At 34.3% G+C, this 23,391-nt stretch overlaps 1 protein-coding gene across 3 annotated transcripts in view; it reads left to right on the top strand.

Annotated features, from left to right (window-relative positions):
- The window catches only part of LOC129953763 (GAS2-like protein pickled eggs), a 261,851-nt gene that overhangs the window by 186,986 nt on the left and 51,474 nt on the right, over window positions 1-23,391 (top strand). For all 3 annotated transcript variants that reach the window (XM_056067201.1, XM_056067202.1, XM_056067203.1), the window contains 3 exons: window positions 7,838-8,034; window positions 14,668-14,786; window positions 14,849-15,102. In XM_056067201.1, coding sequence (XP_055923176.1) covers window positions 7,838-8,034; window positions 14,668-14,786; window positions 14,849-15,102 — 570 coding nt within the window. The remainder of the gene's footprint in view (window positions 1-7,837; window positions 8,035-14,667; window positions 14,787-14,848; window positions 15,103-23,391) is intronic.

Raw genomic sequence — 23,391 nt, 5'->3', positions numbered from 1 at the left:
ATAAGCCGGACCATAGATCGCACGCAGAACCGTCTCCTCGAAGATACCAAGAGATCCTTCATCCGCCTGAGAGAGGGTTCATGCTTCTTCACCATAAAGTAAAACTGGTATGATTACGGTCTTGTACATTGTCTCTTTGATACTTCGCGATAGGGCCTTATTCCTCAACTTCTTGCTTAGTCCAAAGAAACTGCAATTCGCAAGGGTAATTCTACGTTTGATCTCCGCACTGATGTCCTCGTTAATGTTCAGACCTATTTTCTTTGCCTTAGACTCGATATAAGAGAAGGCAAACGTCACTGCTCGTTTGGTTCTTCCCAAAATGTCAATGTCATCTGCATATCCAAGATATTGTGTGGATTTTTGATGATGGTTCCACTTGTATTGGCGTTGGTGTTGCGCACCACTCTTTCAAGAACAATATTAAAGCAGCGCAGCGCATCGCATCGCCTTGTCGAAGTCCTCAGGTGGTTTTGAAGGTTTCGGTCGAGTTTGAAGGATTCGAGAGTAGGGATATCAAAGCTCAACATGGCACGGTATTGTATATATATCCTGTCTACACTGTCATAAGCTGCTTTAAAATCGATGAAAAGATGGTGTGTTTCGATGTTATGTTCTTGTGTCTTTTCCAGGATTTAGCTTTGAGTGAAATTTTGGTCGGTGGTAGATTTTCCAGGCCACAAGCCACACTGGTAAAGGCCAATTAATTCGTCAGTAAATGGCTTCAGGCGTTCACATAATACGCTTGACAGGATCCTGTATGCGATGTTTAAAAGACCAGTGCCTCTGTAGTTGGCGCAGAGAGGGCCGTCACCTTTTTTATAGATCGGGCAGATGGTGCTCGAGGATGCTTTTTTATGACCATCACCGGCCGCTTTCAGCCTGTTTATGGCTAGTTTGTTCTCACTCTGGTCGGGTGGTGGAGCTCTAGATCGTCATCTAAATGGATTTGACGTGGCTGCTCGCTGGCGGAATCGCTGACTTCATCGCCATTAAGCTGCTGGTTGAAATGATCTCTCCAGATTCTTAGCATTTACTGCGTCTGGACTACGGTAATCCCTCCATATCTTCGCAGGCTCCAGGGCGACTAGTGAATCCCGTTATTTTCTTTTTGACTTTTCTATAAAAGCTTCGGACCTGTTTCCTGTTAAAACATCCCTGGATCTCTTCACTTCACGCTACTCATGGGCTTTTTCTTTCTTCTGAGCAAGCGGTTCTCATCCCTTGAGCTGGCGTATCCTCCACAATTGCCTCCGTTTTTATTTTGTTTGCCTCTGCACATTCGAAGTCAAGCCAGGAGTGCTGATGGATTGCTTGCAAAGCTGCCAGTGGGTCTCTGGACATAACTTGTCCGTTGTAGGGTTTCTCGCAAGCCTTAGGGATGCTCGGTCGACAAAGGTATTGGCAATATTCTCCTGCTGCGGTACCGCAATCTATTCATCATAAAATCCGGATAGTTTGTATAAATTTTAAGAACCGAAGTAACTTTAAAAGCTTTAAAGATAAGAATTATTTTCTTTTTTAAACACGGTGTACGAATTAATTTCGTTTTTGAAATGCCTTATTCAAAAGAATGACAAAAATCGACAAACCTGGGTTTTCGTTAATGCTGATGTTGTTCTTAAATTTCCTCACTTACTCACGGTCACTGGTTTCAATATTTACGAGGCTCAAAACACTATTAGTTTAGCGATATATAAATTTAAACTGTTTAGATTTAAACGCCTTATTGAAGAGCGTATTGTGATTTCTAGTATTGGAGAAGTCTTCATTTTTTAAAAGATGACAGTTTCAAAAGTGACAGCTGCTCATAACTCTTGACACGAAAAAATGTTATTCAAAATAAAAATGGATTCGAAGTTCGTAACAACAAAAATTAACTGAATCACATTTTTGAAAAGTTTTGATTGCAAAAATAAAGAAATATGAGATCTCGAAATGTGCATTTTGTGTGACAAATTTCGACGACGCCTTGAGATATTGTTCTGTTTCAGTTTTACTTCATATATTGGTGTTGATGTAAATCACTTAGGTACATCTAAGAATGAAAAAGTATTATGTGTTGGATTTTATTCTAATTCGTCTATTTATGGACTAAGATGTACATAAAAACTATTAAGACGATCGCAGTGAAGATGTCAACTTGGTCTCGCTGTTTTTTTTTTGTTTTACAACCAAGTTTTAAGTTACCTAAAAGTTACTATTTTTAACTCAGCCTCTAAATGTCTTTTCCTTGAAAAGTAACATCATATTATTATTCTTACGAGTAACCGTACCTTGAAAAATGGGTAAACAAAGCATATTTTCACGGTGACTTAACATAAAAGTCAATGTGACGTTTGTGACATTGTTGCAAGGCCTTAAGAGAAAATAATGTACATTTTACTCATCTTTATCCGCTATTTGATATCTTCAAAAAAAAAAATATAAATAAAAAACCGAATGCATGAAGTGTGGACAAGCCATATGGATGGTCGTCGTAAATCAGTGACACAATAAAAGATGCATAAACGGTCTCATTTATAGACTATTTAATATTCAAACATCATAATATCAAGGAACAATCTTATGTTACTTTTTTTCAGATGACAATGTCATTAATAAATATCCCATAAAGCTATTTTTAGGTGCAAATTTATGTTAGGTTTTTTATTATCTAATCTTAGACATCAAACATCAAATTTAAAACTTTTGCATCAATTCAGCTAATAAAAAGAACTTAAAATGTCATTTTTGTGACTTCTATGTCACTTTAAAACCCACCCGTTTCGAAGCAACAAAACAAGCCTATAGCTATTTCGAATATTAGGTCTTTTAAGAGATGAACACAAAAATAATGATAAGACTTACTTTTGGGAGGTGTAGATTTAGACAAGAAGTCCCAATTTTTCAAAGTTCTAGCGAACTCCTCAGTACATTTTTCGTAGAGGCTAAATGAGTCCTAAATTTAATGTAATATTACTTTAGACTTATTTTTTGCATCACTCCTGTTAATTTTATGCTTTTACGTCTTGAACAACTGTCAAAACTTCTAAAGGCTTTTTGTTATTTCATAAAAAAATAAACATTACAAGTCACATAATACCATGTTTACATCAACAATAATTGTTGATGTGAGCAAAATTTATAAAATTACTTATTTTGTGATATATTCGTGTTTGTCATACATCGCATAATTTGACATCAGTTTGTCAAAATACATTTACCTACAACTCCAAATAAAAAACCCATACACGTTGTGTCATTTTTGTCATTTCAATTTCATAACAAACGTCAACTATATCCATACGGAGAACAATGTAATATTTTTTACGATGATAACTAGCGCCATCCTGCCTCTGGCGTGGGCAGTATTTTTAAACTTTAATTTTCTGTTTTCATATAATTGACTGCAAATCAGGTAATAAACTGTATTAATAGGTTTATTTTGTTGCCAAAATTAAGACAAAAACGTTTAATCTAAAATATTCACAACGAGGGGGCGTTAAAAATTCGATTTCAGAATAAATAACATTTTCGATATGGTGTCATTGTACTCATTGTAACCATTTCGATTCGGTCGTTTAAAAAATGTTATTCAAAGATGCTAACTATATAACTTGAGACGTTTTAATGATGTAATGAAAATAAAACGTGCAAGTTGCAAACAGTTAAGCTTCAGACAATACCTGAAGAAAAGTCGTAACAAAAAAAAGAGTATAAAGTCCAGTCATTGATTGACTGTCAAAGTACAAAAATTTATTACACTTTCAACTGTCAAAGTGAAGAATTAAATACACAATGGATACTAACTGCAACTCAGTCATAAATAATTCATATTGTTCACTTGGTCGGTATAAGCTATAAGCACACCTGTCATACCAAGTGCTCTATAAGTGATCCCAAAATTCAACAAAATACTTAAGTCAATAGCAATTGACATTAATTGACATTTCGTTTAAGTTTTATGTTCCCTCTTTTCAACAAAACAAAAAAGAGCTTTAAAGCTCAACTTGATCTAAATAAATGAAGTTTGAGACACACAATTTGATCAGCGAGCCTGAGCGGAGTTTCCTCTCTTTTAATGAAGTGCAGGTAATTGGCCATTATGTACAATTGGCGGAGACATCGCCAATCATTATTCACCCCCTTGAATGGAAGTGAATGCAAAAACATCTCCTTGTATGGTGAGGAGCGAACGTGAAGCGAATTGGCATGCATTTTGTGGTTGACTGTGCTTGAGTTGAAGATTATGACATGAAATGTCAGACGATTTTGACACATGCATTTTTTCGTTGTTGCCGTTGCTGCCGCCGCGCCGTTTGTCGCCACCATCGCATCACACTGTGTCACTCTCATAACTGAGTCACGATTTTCATTAACATAATTCTTCGTTTATTTTCTTTATGTTCGTACAATTAAAATTTATACAAATACTTATACAAAAATATAGTATAAAGAAAACTCCTTAAATGCAGTTTGCAGCGCCAAACAATTGCGCCCGATTAAATGTCAACATGAAAAAGAAAAGTGACATTGCTAGGTTGTTATTTTAATATCACGCAGACATCGCAACGTGCAGCCTTGTTGTCGCACGTTACGTTGCGAGTAGTAGGAACGTTAGTTGTGGCGCCCAAATGCACATTTTTAATTCACAATCTACGCCCCGCAACGACGGCGCGACGAAAACGTTCTATTAGCCCACTTTTACACGGGGAAGCTATAAAAAATTCACTGAACGCTCTATCAATCATTTTTGGCTTAGATTTTAAACACGCAAAGACGAAAAGCAGAAGAGAAGTAACCTAAATATTTGATGTGCAATTATTGTTGTGTTTTTAATATGAATCCAAAGTGACACTTATGCATGTTCTTTTGCTGAACCAAAAATGCATGATTTTATTTCATTTGAATGAATTTGAATGAAAAGCAAAATAAAATGTTGCAAAATAAATAAAATATCAAAAAGAATTTTTAAAACTCAAATTATCCAATTCTGCAGTTTTTAAGTGAAAAGTCTAAATGAAAAATTTGATAGTTCTTTGCGGTTTTGTTTTTCAGATACTTTAATATTTGGTTCTTAGTTCCTCTACTGTCATGAAGTTCTTACTAATTTATTAGAGTACTGTCAAATTTTGAAGTCTTCGGCTCTCTAGTTCTTATGCTCTTCACGAAAATTGTGTCTGGGATAAAAATGGCTAAGGTTATTTTTGATAGATGACAGTCACTTATGGCTAAAATACAAACATGCTTCAGCTACGGCATCGCTTGACGTTTACGAGTTCAGCCATACTCGTAGAAATTCAATGCTTGCTATAACAATGAAGATTTGACCACACGTTTCGTTTGACAATCATAAGGAAGAGAACGTTATATTACGTAATGTGACTCCAAACGTAAGCTCTAGTTCAAATTTGCTGAACATTTGCTTTGTCTGACAGCTCCACAGCTGTAAAAATATTAACAAACAAAATACATTTGCTTTTGGAGGGATTCCCATTGGTTATTATAGAAATGTCATTCAAAGCAACGTCGAAGCAGGCCCATCATAACGCAGATGAAGCCGAAGCTGAAGCGTGTTTTTGTTTCAGCCATTATGTATTTGGTCTGTGTAAGGTTGTAGTCACAACTGACAGCTGTCATAATACAATTATTACAGTCAATATCCAAAACATTGTGAATACTGAAACATTGTCACCTTTTTTTCCTTTCAAGAAACATTCTTAAAATATAATATGCTTGCGACTTGCTATTTGGACAGTGTCACTTTTAAAACCGTTAAATTTTGACATTTGCAAAGTTTGTCACAGTTTTTGTGCTTACTTACTTACTTACTTAAGGTGGCGCTACAGTCCTGTGTGAACTAGGGCCTCACCCAACAAACTTCTTCATCTAGCTCGGTCCCTAGCTAGATGTCTCCAGTTTCGCGCTCCAAGTTGGGTGAGGTCACCTTCCACTTGTGCGCGCCACCTGATCCGCGGTCTTCCTCTACTGCGCTGTCCTGTGGGTTTTTGTGCTAATAGTGTTATTTCTCTAAGGGGTTGTCAACATTTTCCACCAAAATATTACTATTTGGACAGTGTCACTTTTGAAACCGTTAAATTTTGACATTTGCAAAGTTTGTCACAGTTTGTGTGCTAATCATGTTATTTCGCTAAGGGGTTGTCAACATTTTCCATCAAGATATTAATTTTTAATACCCTTAGCCTACTTTTTCCAACCACATAAAAATAAGGTACATGCAAATAATTAACAATTGACCTTAAAATTCGTATAGTGCAAATTGGTCATGGAAATTTTTATAAAAATGTGAACTATTAAAGAAAGAAGTCCCGAATTAATTTAAGGATAATTTTCTATTTTACAAAAAGCGTTCCTTTTGCAATCAACGTCAGTGCAGTGTTGATTATTTTTTAACTATTTAAAGCCTGCTTAAACAAAAAGCAAAATTGAGAACTATTAGAGAACGAAGTTCCGGATTAATTTAAAAATAATTTTCTATTTTACAAAAAGCGGTACTTTTGCAAAACCCATGAGTTTTAATTGACATTCAAAAAATAACTTTTTTTGGTATTCTTTTTTTCTAATTTGACGTTTGACTGCTGTTGCGTTCTTTGTTAAAATCTGCAGCTCTAATTTGATCGAGGCGTTCTATTCCTAATCGCTGGCCTTTATAGTGTTCTGTTTGAACAACAAAGTTCAATTCTTTAGAAGAAACGGAACGTGACGAGCAAAATTGTGTTTGTTTAATCAGGCCTTTTAACGTAAACCTGCCATTCTTTTCAAATGGTGCTTGATAACGGTTTCGATTTCTCAATATTAAAGAAGTCCCACATTAAACTGTGAGCCTTTTATTATTTTAAAAATATAATAACGAACTGTCCTTACATTTTACGAAATTAAATGAATTTTTTAGCTTACTTTTATTCCTCCATATTTTCTAATCCCAAACTGTCAGCTGTCAAATTGTTTTGTTTGTTTAAATGTCAACTTTCACTACACATGTGTGTTCATTTGCTCTGTCTCTTCTTCTGTCATTAAATAAACTGTCCTAAATGTCTTACAATCGTGTCAACTTACAATTTAGTGAAATTGCTTTGTCAAACTCGTGTAAAGTTGTCAAATGTCGTTTATTTTACATAAGACTTTAATAATTTTTCACTACATTAAGAATTGGGATAAGAAAACATGAGTCACTTAAAGTAAATCAAAACATTGTGTTAACTATAACAGCTAATAAAGTAAAAGTTCTGTTCTCTTCTGCGTCGAATCAATTTTTCAAGCTTCCAGTTTTTAACTAAAAACTATATTTTATATTTAAAAAAACGCGTTGACAACGTTGACATTAATTTAAAAAGAAAATTCTTAGTATAAAAGTATGAATTGTTACTCTGGCGCCACTTTTTCTTTTCAAAAAACCCAAAAGAAAAATGATATTGCTTTAAAAGTCCAACCCGTAATAAATCCTTCTGTGTCCCACTTACAACGTCAAACAAAGAATCTTTTCCGATACCTCAAGTTTGTTGAACTGGTTTGAAAGACACTGAAATATTCAGTAAACAAGACGAAGTGTCCTAAAAATAACTCCACCACCACCGCCGCGCCGCCGGCACCAAGCCACGCAGCGATGCACAAATTCCGTTCTATTTCCCTTTTAACATTTGAGAAAAGAAAATATTTGAAGCACTGACAAAAACGCTAAATGGGCGTAAAAATATGTAATTCTAAAAAAAATATCTAATCTGAGATTTTTGAAAAGAAAAACATAAACATTGGAAAAAACAAGTTCATCCACAATTTTTGAAAAATGCCTTCAACGTTTTTGAACTAACGATATTTTCTTATTTTATTATTCTAGCACGCCAACAATGTCCGCCAAGCTGCCGAGGACTATTTAGCCAGACGACAAGCCCGCAACAAATCGATGACACGCTCCATGACTTCCGGATCGGCAGGTCCAATTCTAGCCATGGGCAATGTCCACTATCTGCCAGCAGCAAAGAGTGGCACGTTCTTCTCTCGTGATAATGTGTCCAATTTCATTACATGGTGCAGGTGAGTTCAAACTCCATAAAGCTTTCTTTAAATTATATAAAAACTATACTTGGGTAAATTAATTTTTCATTTATGAGGAGGATGATTGAATTCGAAACGAAAGTAGGCCAGCATTTGATTTGCTTGATTAGCCACAGTCACAGGTCAATCTTGTATGGAAGCTAAGGAATTATACGAACCAAGATTTTGGACCAATTTATAGGGAATTCTGTATTCAACCATAGTAGACTTCTTATGTGTCCCTAATTTATTGTGAAAAGGCTGTACTGAGGGCATTACTAAATATGCAAATTTACCAAGTCTACAGTACATAGCAACTTGTGTTTCTTGGAAAAAACCTAAGAGATACAAAACAACCTATAAGATGTTCATTTGCATACGCAATTAGTTTAGTAGGCTGCTGCTTTTGCTGCTGCAGCTACTGCTGCTTCTGTGACAAATTGTTGTTATTGTTGTTGAATATATAAATCTACATTGTCTACATATTTTTGTTTTATATATAGAACGACGTCCGGTATGCATTTTTTAATTGTAAATGCGACGAATAAATTAGCTTAAGATGCGCCACTTGTATATCAATTATAAAAATGTATGTATGGTTGACAATAAGTAAGGAGGCGCCTTGTGCTGCATGCTTTGCTGCTTTTGCATATAATGTCTATTTGATACGCATATTTTAATATTCATTGTGATAAATAACAAATTTTATTCAGTTAAGGTATTAAACAAAGGGGCAGAAATATATTATAGAGAATTAAAAGGGTGATTCATAAATATTGAAAATTAATAGCTTGGTTCTGAGTAAACGAATAGAAGTGTTTTGAAATGAAAATTCAGAAAATTGGTAAATAATAAAAAATTGATATCTAACGCTCAAGATTGATACAAAATGTCTTTAAGAAATCATAAGATTTTAAGATATGAGCAAAGGTGTTTTAACTGTCCTCATTAAAGCACAGAAGCTCGGAAGTCTGTACATTGTTAAAGTTTTAATAAATATGATTTAAAGCATAAACAGCATAAGTGTGTAATGGTTGGGCTCATCAACTATATAATTAGCAGTTGCTCTATGTAGCTTTGATTATATGGAATCTCGATTTATTCGGGAAAATATGCATCAAGGATCAAGGCAAGGCGTAATGGTCATCTTTCTATGAGCCCAACCATTACACTGGGCGAAACGCATGTATGAACACTTATGCTGGTTATGCTCTAAATCATATTTATTAAAATTAAACGGTGTTCAGGAAAAAATATTTCGACTGTTTACAGTCAAATATTTTGTTTTCATTGTTAAAGACCTTAAATTCTGGTTTACTAATTTTATGAGCGAAATACTGGCACAGATTTTTTGAAATGTAAAGTTACACATTCAATTTACGGTCAATGTTTAACCGTATGAAGAAGTCTTCGACTATACTGTTTAAACTACATCTAGAGCTAAAATAGTACAGCCGTGTTTTTCTTTCTATCTGTGTTAAAAAAGTTAAAAGCTCTTAAGTACATTATTATAGTTTTTAATAAAGTAGATTTTTAACTAGCAATTTTTGTTTAAAAACAAATTACGAAGAATTTAAGGACACAGTTTTCAGTTATTTACAATTATTTAAATAATAAATTGGGTGGCGAAACAGTCCGTTGAGAACTAGGGCCTATAGTGTCTTACAACACTCAACTATTCCTGTGTGCGAGTACTGTTGTCAGGGATGGAGAGGACCTACAATTTTAAGCCAAATCCGAACTTCTAATTTTAGTAAGCACTTTTTTCATGACAAGAATTAATCTTGGAGAATTGGTCAATTCCGCGCAAGAGGCAGTACCCGTGGCACAAGCAGAAATCGAACACAAGACCTTTTGGCATGACAGTCCAATGCACTTTTTTTTATTCATTATTTCTTAAAACTGTCTTAAAGCTAGACAAAAATTCATAAAACTAGCCTAATTATCCATAACTTACAACTAACTTACTGGTCCCACACGGACACTCTAAGTTAAACAATAATACTTAATTCTAATGCCTTTCGGCCCTTGGATCTATTTAACTTCAATTGACTTTTATTTATTTTGTATTCATTAGAAAATTAAAAAAAAAAACTAATATCAATATTTGAATAAATATGATTTAAAATCACGAAAATAAATATAAACCAGCATAAAAGTGTTCATATATGCGTTTCGCCCCGATGTAATGGTTGGGCTCATCAGAAGATGACCATTACACCTTGTTTTGACGCATATTTTCCCAAATAAATCGAGATTCCATATAATCCGATTTACATAGAGCAACTGCGAATTATAAAGTTCCTACAAGTCTTCAAAAAAGAAATTGTAGCTATTTTCATTGCCTTGCTATAAGGACTGTTAACAGTCAAATATTTCTTCTTCTTAATATCAATATCCATTTTTTTTATTCCATGTTTTTTTTTATTATATTTTTATTTTTGTATATTTTTTTAATTTATTGTGTAAAACTATAAAACTTGAATCCACCAAAACTGCTGGTTCTCCTGCTTCACCCGATGAGATCGGTCCCCTTCGGACACAGCCCTACTGAACCGAAGGAGCTCTCCTCCGCCTTGTGCCATAACTTCCCGATTGTACACGAGTCGCCTATCCAAGGTTCGTCGTCTGACGTGGTAGATAAGCGGAACTGCCAATCTATCCTGTATCAGACCGCATTTGTCTAGAAGGAGGGATGCCTCTGGTGGAATGAAACCGCTCAAGCGTGCACTCTTTAAATACTCGTCGTTTGGATAGAACGGCTCGAAAATTAAATTGTTGGTCGAAGACATAGCTCTTGCAATGTGGCCTCGAACGAGTTTTATCACGAAATTGTCAATTCTGTTGATTCGACCCCCGTTGCATAGGACCTCGTTGGAATAGTAATGCACGTAAGAAGATTCGACTGTTCGATATAAGCCGGTACAGCGTTGTAAAAACTGCCGCTCAAACACCCGAAACTTCTCCATCTGGGAAGGGCAACGTTGAACCACACAGTGCAACTATAAACAGTTATCGGCCGTATGAGGGTTATGTAGCAAATTATAAATATTGATCTTGCCAGATACCGAGGTACATAAAGATCAACGATGACCATCTTGCGCCAATTCTTGCACGTATCGTGACCCTAGTAAACGGAGTCCGGAACATAATTGTCTCCGACTTCTAGACATTTATTTTCAGTTTCCAGTCGTTGCTGCAAGATAATTCTAATACCCTAAACCTTTCGGGCCGTTCTGTACGCAAGTATGTCGTCGGCGTACGCAATTGCCTTCGTAAGACTTCCTATCAGATCGCTGGTGTAAATGCTGAAGTGAATCGACGAATTTACCGTTCCCTGTTTAAAACCATTTTTAATTAAGAATGTTGTGGTAGCAGTTACATTGCCACTTTTGACAACAAACATTCTACCGTTAAGCATATCATAAAGTATATGCTTATGCCAAGCCTGCTTAGTTTTAGGAAAAATACCCTCTAACCATACGGTGTCAAAGGACTTTTCCAAATTAACCAGAAAAGCACCTGTGCATTGTTGTTTTGATTTATTCCATTGGATATCAGAAACTAGTTTAGACGCAGCATGAATTGTGTCATGACCCGGCTTGAACCAGAACTGTTTAATGGACCTATTTTGTTGGCTCCGCAGCCCACTTAGTCAGATCCCTATTGATGATTTTTTCGAAAACTTTGCTGATGCTCGGAAGAAAGCTTATCGACCAAAGATTTGACGGGTTGAAGTTGTCCTTTCCCTTTTTCGGAAGAGGATAAACCACAGCGGACTTCCAATATACTGGATAATAGGAATAATTCAGTTTAATATTGAAGAGTGTGGTGTAAATGTCAATTGTCTCCATCGGTAAATGTCTACAATCCAACACACTAACCGTCAGGCTACGGGTAACACGTTGCAATAACTAATAAAAAATTAAATTTATTTATAGCGTTATTGGTTTGTGAGATATTTAGGGTTAACCAACATTTTCACCTTTTTTTCAAATTGCTATGCTAAAAAAAACAACCCAATCAATTTTTGTATCTCTCTGCAATATTATCTGTGTAACGAAATTTATTTAATATCGATATTTCTACTGGTTTTTGAGCTATGGACTACAAAAAACACTTCCCGAACCTTATGTTACTGCTTCCGAACCTTCCCGAACCGTGTTTTCCTAAAAGAGATTACATAGCTATCTTTAACACAAACACGTTCAAAATGTCAGTGTTTTTAATTATGTTGCTTTAGTTTGGTTGCAGATAAAACATGAGATCTCAAAAAGTTCATCAAAAATTCAAGGGCGTAAGGTCTTACTGAAAAATGGAAAATGTTCCACAACAAACAATTTATCATACTCTACGTAAATTCCCTCGAAATAAACAAGAGTTATAAATTAAACCAAAATTTATACTCAAGACTCTAAAAACTTCAAATTTCTATCAGCAGTTCGAAACTTCTTCTGCTTTTATCAGCAGTGAAGAGTTTGTATTTCAAATACGTGTAAAACAATTCTTCACTTCGGATATTTTTGCCAAAAAAAAAACACCTAACACTGTACCGACAATTTTTTCAAAAAAAATTGTCATCACATAATGACTTAAAAGAGCTTAAGGGTTACTGGATCAAAGCACTTTTTCCGTTTCATTTCTCGAAAGGTAGTTTAATCTTGAGAACGCCTTCTATAAGGTATTGCTAACATTCAGAGTCAGCATATCACATAATTTTTGTTCTCGGTTTGTTCCAGCTTCTATCAGCTTTATTCTGAAAGAAAGTTCAATACAATGTTTCTGCTCTGTCCAGAAATTTATAATATTGATAGAAATTTCAAGAATCAATTATCTTAAAATTTCACATAAAGGGTTTTCTAGAAAGACTTTTTATTTTAATAAGCTGTCATCTTTTGATATTTTACATTTGATCAGTAAATACTACGCCATTAGAAAAAATGGAACGGCATAGTCTCCATTCGGTCATAGAATAGTTAAAGTACGTATACATTAAAAAATGGTAAAAACGTTGTAGTCACAGTTCCCGAAACTAAAGCACTTTTGGGTCGTCCAATTTTTAAGCACTGGTAAAACTAGTGGACAAATTTGAGCTGTTAGAAAAAGTAAGTGGAATGTTAAGACTATAAACCATGTGTTTTGCTCCAGAACAACCATGACTCTTGCTACTGTAGCCCATAGTGTTGACGAAAGTCCAGGCTTATAAATTCTTAGTCGTCGATCTTTACAATTACAAATTTTACAAACAACATTATAACATATTTTTCATTAAGACTTAGAACTCAAGATTTTTAAAATTCAGTTAACTCAAGAGTTCAGGTTGATCCCTAGTAACATGCAGCGTGTCCTTGGTAGCCATTAAAATTATCAGGATTTTCATCGAAAAACCGTTTTCAGTAATTAGGCATTTATTTCCAATAAGACATCGGAGGGTTTTATGTTTTGAAAATGCAACGAAAGTTGACAGCCTTAGACTGCTTTCTTTGAAACCACGTCAAAGATAAGGTCTTTGTCAATGCTTCACAATCGCTTTAAGACCTTAAAAATGAATGGTTATTGAGGCTGCATTCAGCTTACATCTTGTTAAGACATATCTTCTTCTGTACAATCAATTAAATATCCATTGGTGTCTCTAAAAACTTGAAAACTCTTATTTAAGTTAAATCTCATTTCTTGGATAACCCTAAATAAAATCAATATTCTAAAAAATTAAACATTCAAAAAATCAACCTCAGGATTTGATACAACCGGATATCGGAAGAGAACTGTATATTACTGTTCTTGATCAGCTTGAGACTATTGCAATATTTTTAGACAAAAGTTCAAGTTCACTTCTCAAGAACTTCTTTCTATTTTTTCTTGTTTTTCATTGTAGTAACAAAACGCAGTGGCAATACTTTCATAGACACTACCGAATCACCCTGTAAAGTGTAAATGACAATGACAACGCTTCCTGGAGTATATTTGTTTTAATCTTTACATTCTATCTTTTTCAATTAAATATTCAGACTAAGATTTAGTAGTACCTAGGGTAAAGCTAATCGGTAGATTGACTTTGATTGCAACACTCCTTCAACAACCTGTTTTTCAAGTATACGGGCCTATGTACCTGTGTTCTAACGATATGTCAATTTCGTGTCTTGAACTACATGTTCTGAAACGATATCAAGTTAAATTGACAACAAACATGTCTCGTTAGTCTATAATCTAATCCTATAGTGACTCAAGACAAATTAATCAACTTAAATTTATTCATATGAATGTTTTTGTTTTCTCTTTTTTGTTTATTAAAAAAAAAAAGAACAATTTTATAAGATCATATTAATAATAACTAATTTATTTAAAAAGTCCTCTGACCAATATTTTATAAAAATGGTCAACAGTCAATTTAGCCCTATGACAATCGTAAATATATCAAGCTTTAAGTTTATTAGTCGTGTTTTAAACACATAACTTTTGCATAAGTTAGGTAGCTCTTTGTGTTTTATGATAACAATATTTTTTATGTTAAATATTTAATCCGAAAACTTTGCATAAAATTATGAAATTGTGTTACCAGCCATTATCCCTTCACAAAGCATTTTAAAAAGAGGTTACCTGTTATTAATTTATATGTCTCTTTAATTTTTGCAGAAAAAGCCTTAAAATATTCGAGTGCCTATTATTCGAAACTGACGACCTTATTATGAGGAAAAACGAAAAACATGTGATACTATGCCTTTTGGAGGTTGCTCGACGTGGAGCAAAATTTGGTAATTTAAGAAATTTCTGATTTACTTTGAATTTTAATTAAATACAAATTTTGAAAATATAGGAATGCTCGCACCAATGTTAGTCCAAATGGAACGACAAATTGATCGTGAAATTGCAGCTGATAATAAAGCTAATGGAATTGGATGTGGAACACAAACCGATAATACAGAATGTGATAAAATTAATATGGCAACAGAAACAGAAATGTTTGATACAGATTCAGAAGATGAAGAAGACAATGATGAAGGACCAACGCTTATGTATGGGCCACAACCTCAAATTGTTACAAACGACTTGAAGAGTCTTGATGAAATGGTAAGTGATAATATTTACAACAAAATATAATTGCAACACTTTTCAAGCTAAATAAATTAACTTTTTTCGAAACATTTAAAATATTAGAGGACAAAAATTAAGTTGATTTAAAACAAATTCTTGCTTCTTCTTTTTAAAACATTTTTTATGGGTGGAATTTTTGGAAATGCAAAATTGCTAAATTTTCAGTAATTTGATTCCATAACACAGCTTGTTATTTTTAGTAAAACTATAGTTATGTTTAAACCTGGTCCTCATCAGTCCTATTCTGTTATTCCCTATTCTGCTGTTCATTTGAAGTTAATCTGTGTATGTCGGTAACGTCGGTAATACTGCGCTGTATTCGTCGTGAACGCATTTATTCTATACAATTCAGAAATTTAGCGGATTTTCCATTGGGCGACTGGTTTGTTAATTGTTGTTAGCAAAATGTAAGTAAAAACTAACTTATTGTTTAGTTTAGAATATTTTGTATAAATAAAAGATTATAAACACCTTTAGGGGAAGAACTTCAATTCTTACTGTACTGAAATAAAATACAGATACTGCAAAAAAAATAATTGAAAACGACAACCGAAGACCTCCGAGAATTTTGGAATAGCCTAAGAGACAGACTCAACCTCCTAGGACCACCAAAGAAAGACGTGGCTGAGTTTTTGTTTACTTTCTAACATTTCGGAGAGCTCTCTGTTTGAGGATTTTCTTATTCTTCTGTTTACAATTGGAATACAAAGTCCAATACTGTCCATTTGCAAAAATTACGCAAATTAAACAATTGGATTGATTAAACTTAATTTTTGTATGAATCAAAACAATTTATCCAAAATTCTCAAGATTGTCACATGAACAGCTGTTTACGTGAATGTCAAATTGGTTTAGGATAATGTAGTTCACCCGATGGATAGCAGAACACAAAGGCAGTGTGAAAGGGAATCGAACGGGTGAATCGTTTTCAAGTGAGAGTACTATCATTTGACAGCTGTCAAACTCAACTTTCATTTGAACTGTCAAAATACTAGTTGTATACCACATTGTATCGCTTAGCAATCTCACAACAAATTATTAAAATTTAAGACAAAGTTGTTGAGTCTCTACGTTCTACGCGATGATTTTGGCCAACCTTTTCGACCGTTTCCACAAACAATTACTAAATTGGTACAAAATTTGAAGAGAGCCGTAAGAACTATAGTTCATCGTACAGTAGCCAAAAACATTCATGCTGCAAGTGTTGTTGATAATCCGAATTTATCGATTTGCCGACGTTCGCTAAAATAGAACGCATCGTGCCTTCCTCATTATTTTTAAGGCATCAGGGCAACAATACCAGTAGCGCGATGGTTAGTGCGTTGGACTGTCATGCCACCTAACTTTTTTCACGGTAACTGCCTTTTGCGAGGAATTGACAAATCCTCCAAGAGTAATTCTTGTCATGAAAAAGTGCTATTAGCATACAAACTGTAGGTCACTTCCATCTCTGACAACATTACTCGCACATAGAAATGGTTGAGAGTTGTAAGTCCCTATAGGCCCTGGTTCTTCATGGACTGGTGTGCCACCTAATTTATTTATTTATTTTTATCAGGGCAACAAAACCAAAGGTGATGCCGTCTTTTAGTACACTTAAGTACTCCTGGTACCCATGTTTATATGATGTTTTCTATCATTGTGCACCTTATTTATTTGAGAATAGGGCATCTGTTTGTCTCATTTTTTAGATCTTTTAATATCCCCAGATTATCTGTCAAGATTATACTTCGTCCTAAATAAGATTTCGAAACTAATATAGCTCTTTGAGTTGCGAATAATTCTGCAATGTATAGCTGTTTGCTTCTTTAGGTAGTAGCCCTTACCAGTCTCAAGAAGTTTGACTATAGCATGGGAAGAGTTGTCATCTTTATATGAACCATCTATAAGGGCATGATCAGGATTGAAGTTTTCGATCATCTCTTTCTATAGAATTTGAAAGACATCATCGTTCGTGCTTTTCTTTTTGAATGATGCGTATTTGAAGCAAGTTTCGTTTCCAAGAACCTGGACTCTATATTATTGATTCAAGTTCAAACAAACTATTTAGTCGAACTTTTATCAAGCTAAATAATTTAATTAGTGCAGATATAGAGTTAGTCCGTTTATGTGTTCCTGAACTAATAGCTTCCCTGACAATGTTATACAGGAAATGCTTTGGATCAGCAAGAGCCTTGCTAGCTAAGTTAATAGCTGTTCTCTATGCAAAGTTATGGAAGGAATGATACCCGGTTGCAAGTCTCAGAGCCTCGATCGTTATTGATTTTAGTACTACTGAGGCTGAACAAAAGCAATGGTTGATCGCAGTGTCGATGTCCTTGAAGTTTATGAATGTTGTCCATATGTAGGTAGTAAGCCCATGTTGTAAAAACCTTTAACAAATGTTCTTAAGGCTACTTCAAGATAAAGTCCTTTTTTTGAGCATAATCAATTTAAGAAGGTTATATCGCTTTTTTAATTAAAAAATTACGGTTTTAGCCTAAATATTTCACTTTTAAATTAGAACTGAACGTAATACCCAACATTTTTTAACTCATTTGAAGCCGAGATCCCAATACCGTGAATATTTATTTTCTTTTTCTGAGTAGGTGCAATACATCTACTTTTGAAGGTGGAAGAATGGCACCTTTTTCTTCTGGCCATGTGCCTTCCTGATTTTTGACCAGCGATTGCTAAAATCTTGTGCGATTCTAACTAGAAAGTTTGTTAAGACATACTACACGACCAATTACCGCTTTATTGCGTGTGAAGTTTTTTGGGGGGATAATTTCACGAGGTTAATTCGCCACCGAGGTCATGTAATTTGACATCGTAGGTTTTTTATTCAGAGAAGTTACGCAAAAGACCTTCCTTACTTGAATAATACGTGAACAATGTACGGCTCCAAATATGAAAAAAGGTGCTAAAAAATACTTAAAAAGAATCGCATATTTCAAATCTTCCCGATGTGTCCATTTAAATGATATTATTTTTCACACAAGCCCGAAATTAAACTTTTAAACCAAAAAGTGAATGACCTTATACTTTGGCGAATCGCCGTTTAAAAACTTAAACCAAATCGTAGACATATATTTCGGAAATTCACTATCTGTTTGACACATTTTCATCGCCAAATCATCCTCAGCGACTAGGATCAGTATCATTTCTGGCTTACTGGTCTTACATGCCCTAGGCGTCGTTTTTTACCGCAAAAAGCAAATTACCTATTCTTGATTCTTCTTAGTCTCATGTCATTGATCGTCATTTGGAGAAGAAATGCATAAAACACGATGGCGCAACATTTGTTTAACCGCCTCATTTTGTTGACCCCAACGATCGGTGACCGATCAAGATCAAGAAATGTCCACGTAAATCGGTCATTTCTTTCCCGTGCTTGGGCACGTTTTGACCCCTTTCTGTTAGGGTACACCAAATTTTTGGTCATTGATAATTTTCATTTAAATGCCAAACTTCTAGGCAGACCAGGCTGTTAGAAAAAGTATCAGAACTGTACCGATAGGATAAACGCAGTCCGTAGAGAACCCGAGCCTAGAGACGTAAAACTCTCAACCATTCCTGTGTGCGAGTGATTTCACAAAATACAAAATTTAATAAAACATTTCGGTCCAATAAAATTCAAAACCATAATATTTGACAGCAAATAATTTTCTGTCAATCTAGAAGAAATTATTCCATTGTCAATTCCTGGTTTAATTTTATCTCTCAATCTTCCGAATTCCGTTGTGTCACATTTAACTTTTCTTCTAAACAAACCAATTAACTCTTTTTTCCCAGTCATCATATATTAATAAAATGGCGCCAATATCTAAGGCATGAATTTGTCAAACATCTTTGCAATTTCCAGACAGATTATGCTCCTTTAGTCAGCTTCACTGCTTCAACTTGCTGGGTTGGCTTGTTGCACAACTCTTTGAGTTTTATATTAATGACAATTTTAAACTGATTAATTGCAAGCGTGCCGCGGCAGTGGCTCCCTCTGTCTGGAGAATTTAATTATACTATAACGATAATGCCTATGCTGCCATCATACCCTGTCTATCCTTTATGTTATATTTAAAGAAAACCCCATAACCACAGATCTTGAAAACGAATGCATAAATTCACACAATTAATGTCATTAAACATCAGCAAACGTGTGCCTATGCTTGTGCATGAGCTGTAAGTTTGTTAAGAGTTAAGGCCAGAAGCTGAACTATTAACAGGATTATCCTGAGACAATAAATTTCAAAACTGCCAATTGTCTTGATGGTAATATCCTTAAATTAACTTTATGATGGCACAGACATCGTGATACTTAATTTGTAGCTAAGATCTTAATTTGTGTTTCTTGCAACCAAATGATAGCGTTTAATTGTACCTTCCAGCGATTTAATTACAGCTTTGGTGAATCGGGAAGATAAAAATACAAATACTATAAAGATTAATGGACATTAATTTCAAGAAATTGCTGTTTTATCGCTTGAAAATGTTTACAAATTAAAATGCTGATCTGAGGTGATCGTGTTTGGTGTAATAATCGGAATATCGGGTTTTAGTTTTTTGTCTACAAATGACGCTAGGGTTAATTTTTGAGAGTTGTATTTTTTCTGAATGATATTCCATTTCCCCGATCCTCGAGAAATGATTCAAGATCGAAGTCGAAGAAATCATAGTGTTTTACATCATGTAACGATTTATCTTATACATATTTAATGTAATGAAAAATTTTTGATATAATCCCACCCCATTTTCGTTAAGGGGTTTTTGGTAAAAGGTCTACAAAAACTTCCGGGTTTTATATTTAAAAGTTGATGCAATTCAACATTTTACAGAATTTTAAAACAAAAATGTAAAAATGTTATTATTAAATATTATTCAGACCAGAACTTATTTAAACATTATAAAATAAACAATTTTAAAAAGGATATGACGTTAGGAAAATATCAAGAATACCCGTGTTTTTTTGGCATTCTATAAACAGTATAGTATAAAACTCTCAAGAAAACGCATCGGCAGTAACCAGATTTTTGTATTTAAAAATTGGTACAATGGAAAAAGTTCATTTAAAAATTACTTCAAGGAGGGGGTTTGTTCGTTGACTACTACATTAACATGTGGTGTTGAAGCGAGCTTAAAGCTTGCCTCAATTCTATATATACCTAAATCGAGTTGAAATAAGCTTGATTCAAATTTTCTGTTTTGTTTCAATCAAATTAAAAAAAAATCCACATGGAGCAGGTATGATATTCTTATATGGTGCTGAACTATTCAGTTCTTCATTGTTCAAATCAAACTATCTCACTTGCACACCATAAGAAACATCGAAACACCATTTGCATTTAAAAAAGTTCTGTCAAACTTAATAAGTTTTAAATCTTCTTGTGCGGTGGAAACACCAAAAAGATTTATTTAATCTGAACTGAGATAAACCTTTGGTGGAAACTAAGCAAAACTTAACCATCTTTTCTATTGTTTTCTCTTGCAAAATAAGCCCAGGAAGTACATTTTCATTATAAAAACTAAATCAACAGTAACTGATTGATTTCTTATCCCCAAAGGAAAACACATGATTACAAATGCACAAATACTCAACGAACACAGCCATCAAAATACAAATGCATTATCAATCGTACCAACATATAAGAACAAAATCACATAAAATCAATTCGAGACTCGTATAAATGTTAAAACCCAACCGTAGTAAGATTCATACTGCGGATATTGTTTTTGTTATTCGTGTAAAATCCTACCATACTATTGATAGATTTTCCAACAAAACACGAGTACTAGCTGTGTTTTTTTTTGTTGAGATTCAATACTTAATACCGTTAGAAATTGACATAAAACGATCCACATTAGTTCGGGTGTTATATTTGAAAATTACTGCAATTCAAAATTTGTCAGAATAATTTATTAATTTAAATAAAAATTGTAAAATTTTAAGTGAAATTTAGACCAGAACTAAATGGACAATTTTAAGAAAATACCGAAAGTAACTCATATTCAATTTGTTTTCATGTTAGCTACAGAAAAGGGGATTGTTCATAGATTATGGTCTAACTATGTGTAAAGCTTCACGTAAAGTAGATGGCGCAGTATTTGTTAAAACTTACTTTTTAAAAAGAAGAAACAAATATAACAGCTAATGCTTATATTCACATAACCTAGAAACTTAGACGAGGCAGCCTAAATAAGGAAACCTATATTTTTATGTAGTATTTAAATTATTTATGAAAAAGATTACAACGAAGCGCAGACATAAAAATCGAAGTTGACCATTACTCGACGAACGCATCCTTTAAGATTCAACGACGTATTAAATGTCAAGAAAAAAACTAGACAATTATTTGCGATGTTCAAATAAAAGTTAAAGCTCTACCTGTTAAAAAATTTCATATTCCTTGTTTCTTTAAGTTTGTCTATCGAATCAAAATTGTTCCACTTCAACCAAAATCTCCAAGAAGCTCAGTTAGTTTCCATAAGAACTTCTTCATTTCCGTGTGAATTGGTAAAAAGCTTTTGTCACCATCCTCATTTTGAAAAAGAGGCTGTCTGCTTTCAGTTATGAAATCTTAGCACTGTAATTTCGTTTATTATCTCACTTTTCCATGTTTAGTTTTTCTTCTTTTTTTTAAGAGCAACATGCAAATATTAAATAAAATAAAAAGAAAAACACAATCGTGCCACTATCGATCGTGTTTTCCGTAGAATTTCCCAGCCATAAGCTCCATCAGGCTACACTGTCTATACTTATTGTTTATTTACCAAATAAAATTGTTATTAAGCTACAGACAATGACGTTAAATGTGGATCAATGTTTGCCTGATCAAACAGTAGACATTGTTGTATTATTCCACCTTAGAGGATTTCAACGACCGACCGCGACGACTTCGGACGATAATGAAGAGGATGATAGGAAGAGGGGAAGGTTCGGTTCAAAGGCAGCTTTGACGCTGAATAACCACGCCAAACTGACGACGACAATACTTATTGCACACAGCATCCAAAGTCACGTTTTCCGAGTTGTCTTCCAGCAGTAAGCATCCAGCACCCAGTATACCAACAAAAATTTGGTGCACTTTAAACAGAAGAATAATAGTTTTTGTGTTTTCGGGGGGATTCGAAAAGACTGCTTCGACTTGGAGCCATAGGCGTTCTAGTGTCGATCGTCAACGATTTACTTAAAATGTAAACAAAGGGGAGAAATGGCGAACAATTTCACCACATCTCCTCTCCCATGGGAGTATTAATTAAGCCTGACTTCAGACCCAAATTCAAACTTAGAGTCTAAGATCTATAAGCGCAATGAGAGCGTTTAGCTTAGGAGCTATATAGAGCTATAAAGAGCTATAGAGCTAAAGCGGATCATGCTGAAAGCTTAGGGCTAACTTAACTTTAACTTTTCCATCATCAGCCCAGTTACGGCATCGGCATTCGGCACTGCACCGAAATAATGAAGCAACAGCAGCGCAGCAAAGCAACAACAACCACAAAAGAAAGTTCTTGGTGAGAAAATTGGTAATAAACGTAGGATGTGATCAAAATCACGACTACTCGTCTGTTTATTTGTTACTTTGAATTGCATTGGTTCAAAAAAGATGTGATGGCTAAGAAGAAAAAAAAGAAGGAATTTTGTTTTGCTTTTAGGCATGATTTAAAAGGATTGAGATGTTTCGAAATTGGTTGTTTCATATGATCTTATATTGAGCATGGAAAAAAGCTCAAAGCTAAAAGAATTCCAAACTTGGTCAAATTAATTTGAACTTTCGGCGCCTCCGCCGAAGCGCTGCTGCCACTGTTCGTGATCATGGTCACTAATAGTAATGTTTTCTTTGAAAAGCCATCCGTAGAACAGTAAAAATGTACATTCATTACAAATACAACATCCGCAGTAGAATAATCGGTAGATAAAAGCTAAAGTGAAATCCTTTTGCGAAAAGAAATTTGACTACTATTCGAGTCTCGAAATGAATTTTCGAGTTAGGAGTTTGTGCGTTTGATACTTCTTCGAGTCCGGGTGGGTGTGTTCGTAAAATAGTGTCCAACATAGAAAATATTATGACGGCATTCTAAACTTAAGATGAACTTTGATATTTCGAAAGAATTTGTTTTCAATGTATTTTAGCCAATTTTTACTAACATTAATACCTTGAGTGTTTTTCTAATGAGGTGACGACTCCAATTTTATTTAATCCGCTTTGTAAATGCGCCTTTTTAATTTCTTTTAATTCTACGAAATTTTGTGCCTTCTCTATATCGGCTGTAGTATGATATTTTTCAGAATGT

This window comes from Eupeodes corollae, chromosome 1, assembly GCF_945859685.1.
Source record: "Eupeodes corollae chromosome 1, idEupCoro1.1, whole genome shotgun sequence".
Lineage (NCBI taxonomy): Eukaryota > Metazoa > Arthropoda > Insecta > Diptera > Syrphidae > Eupeodes > Eupeodes corollae.
This window is presented reverse-complemented; position numbering and strand designations above follow the sequence as displayed.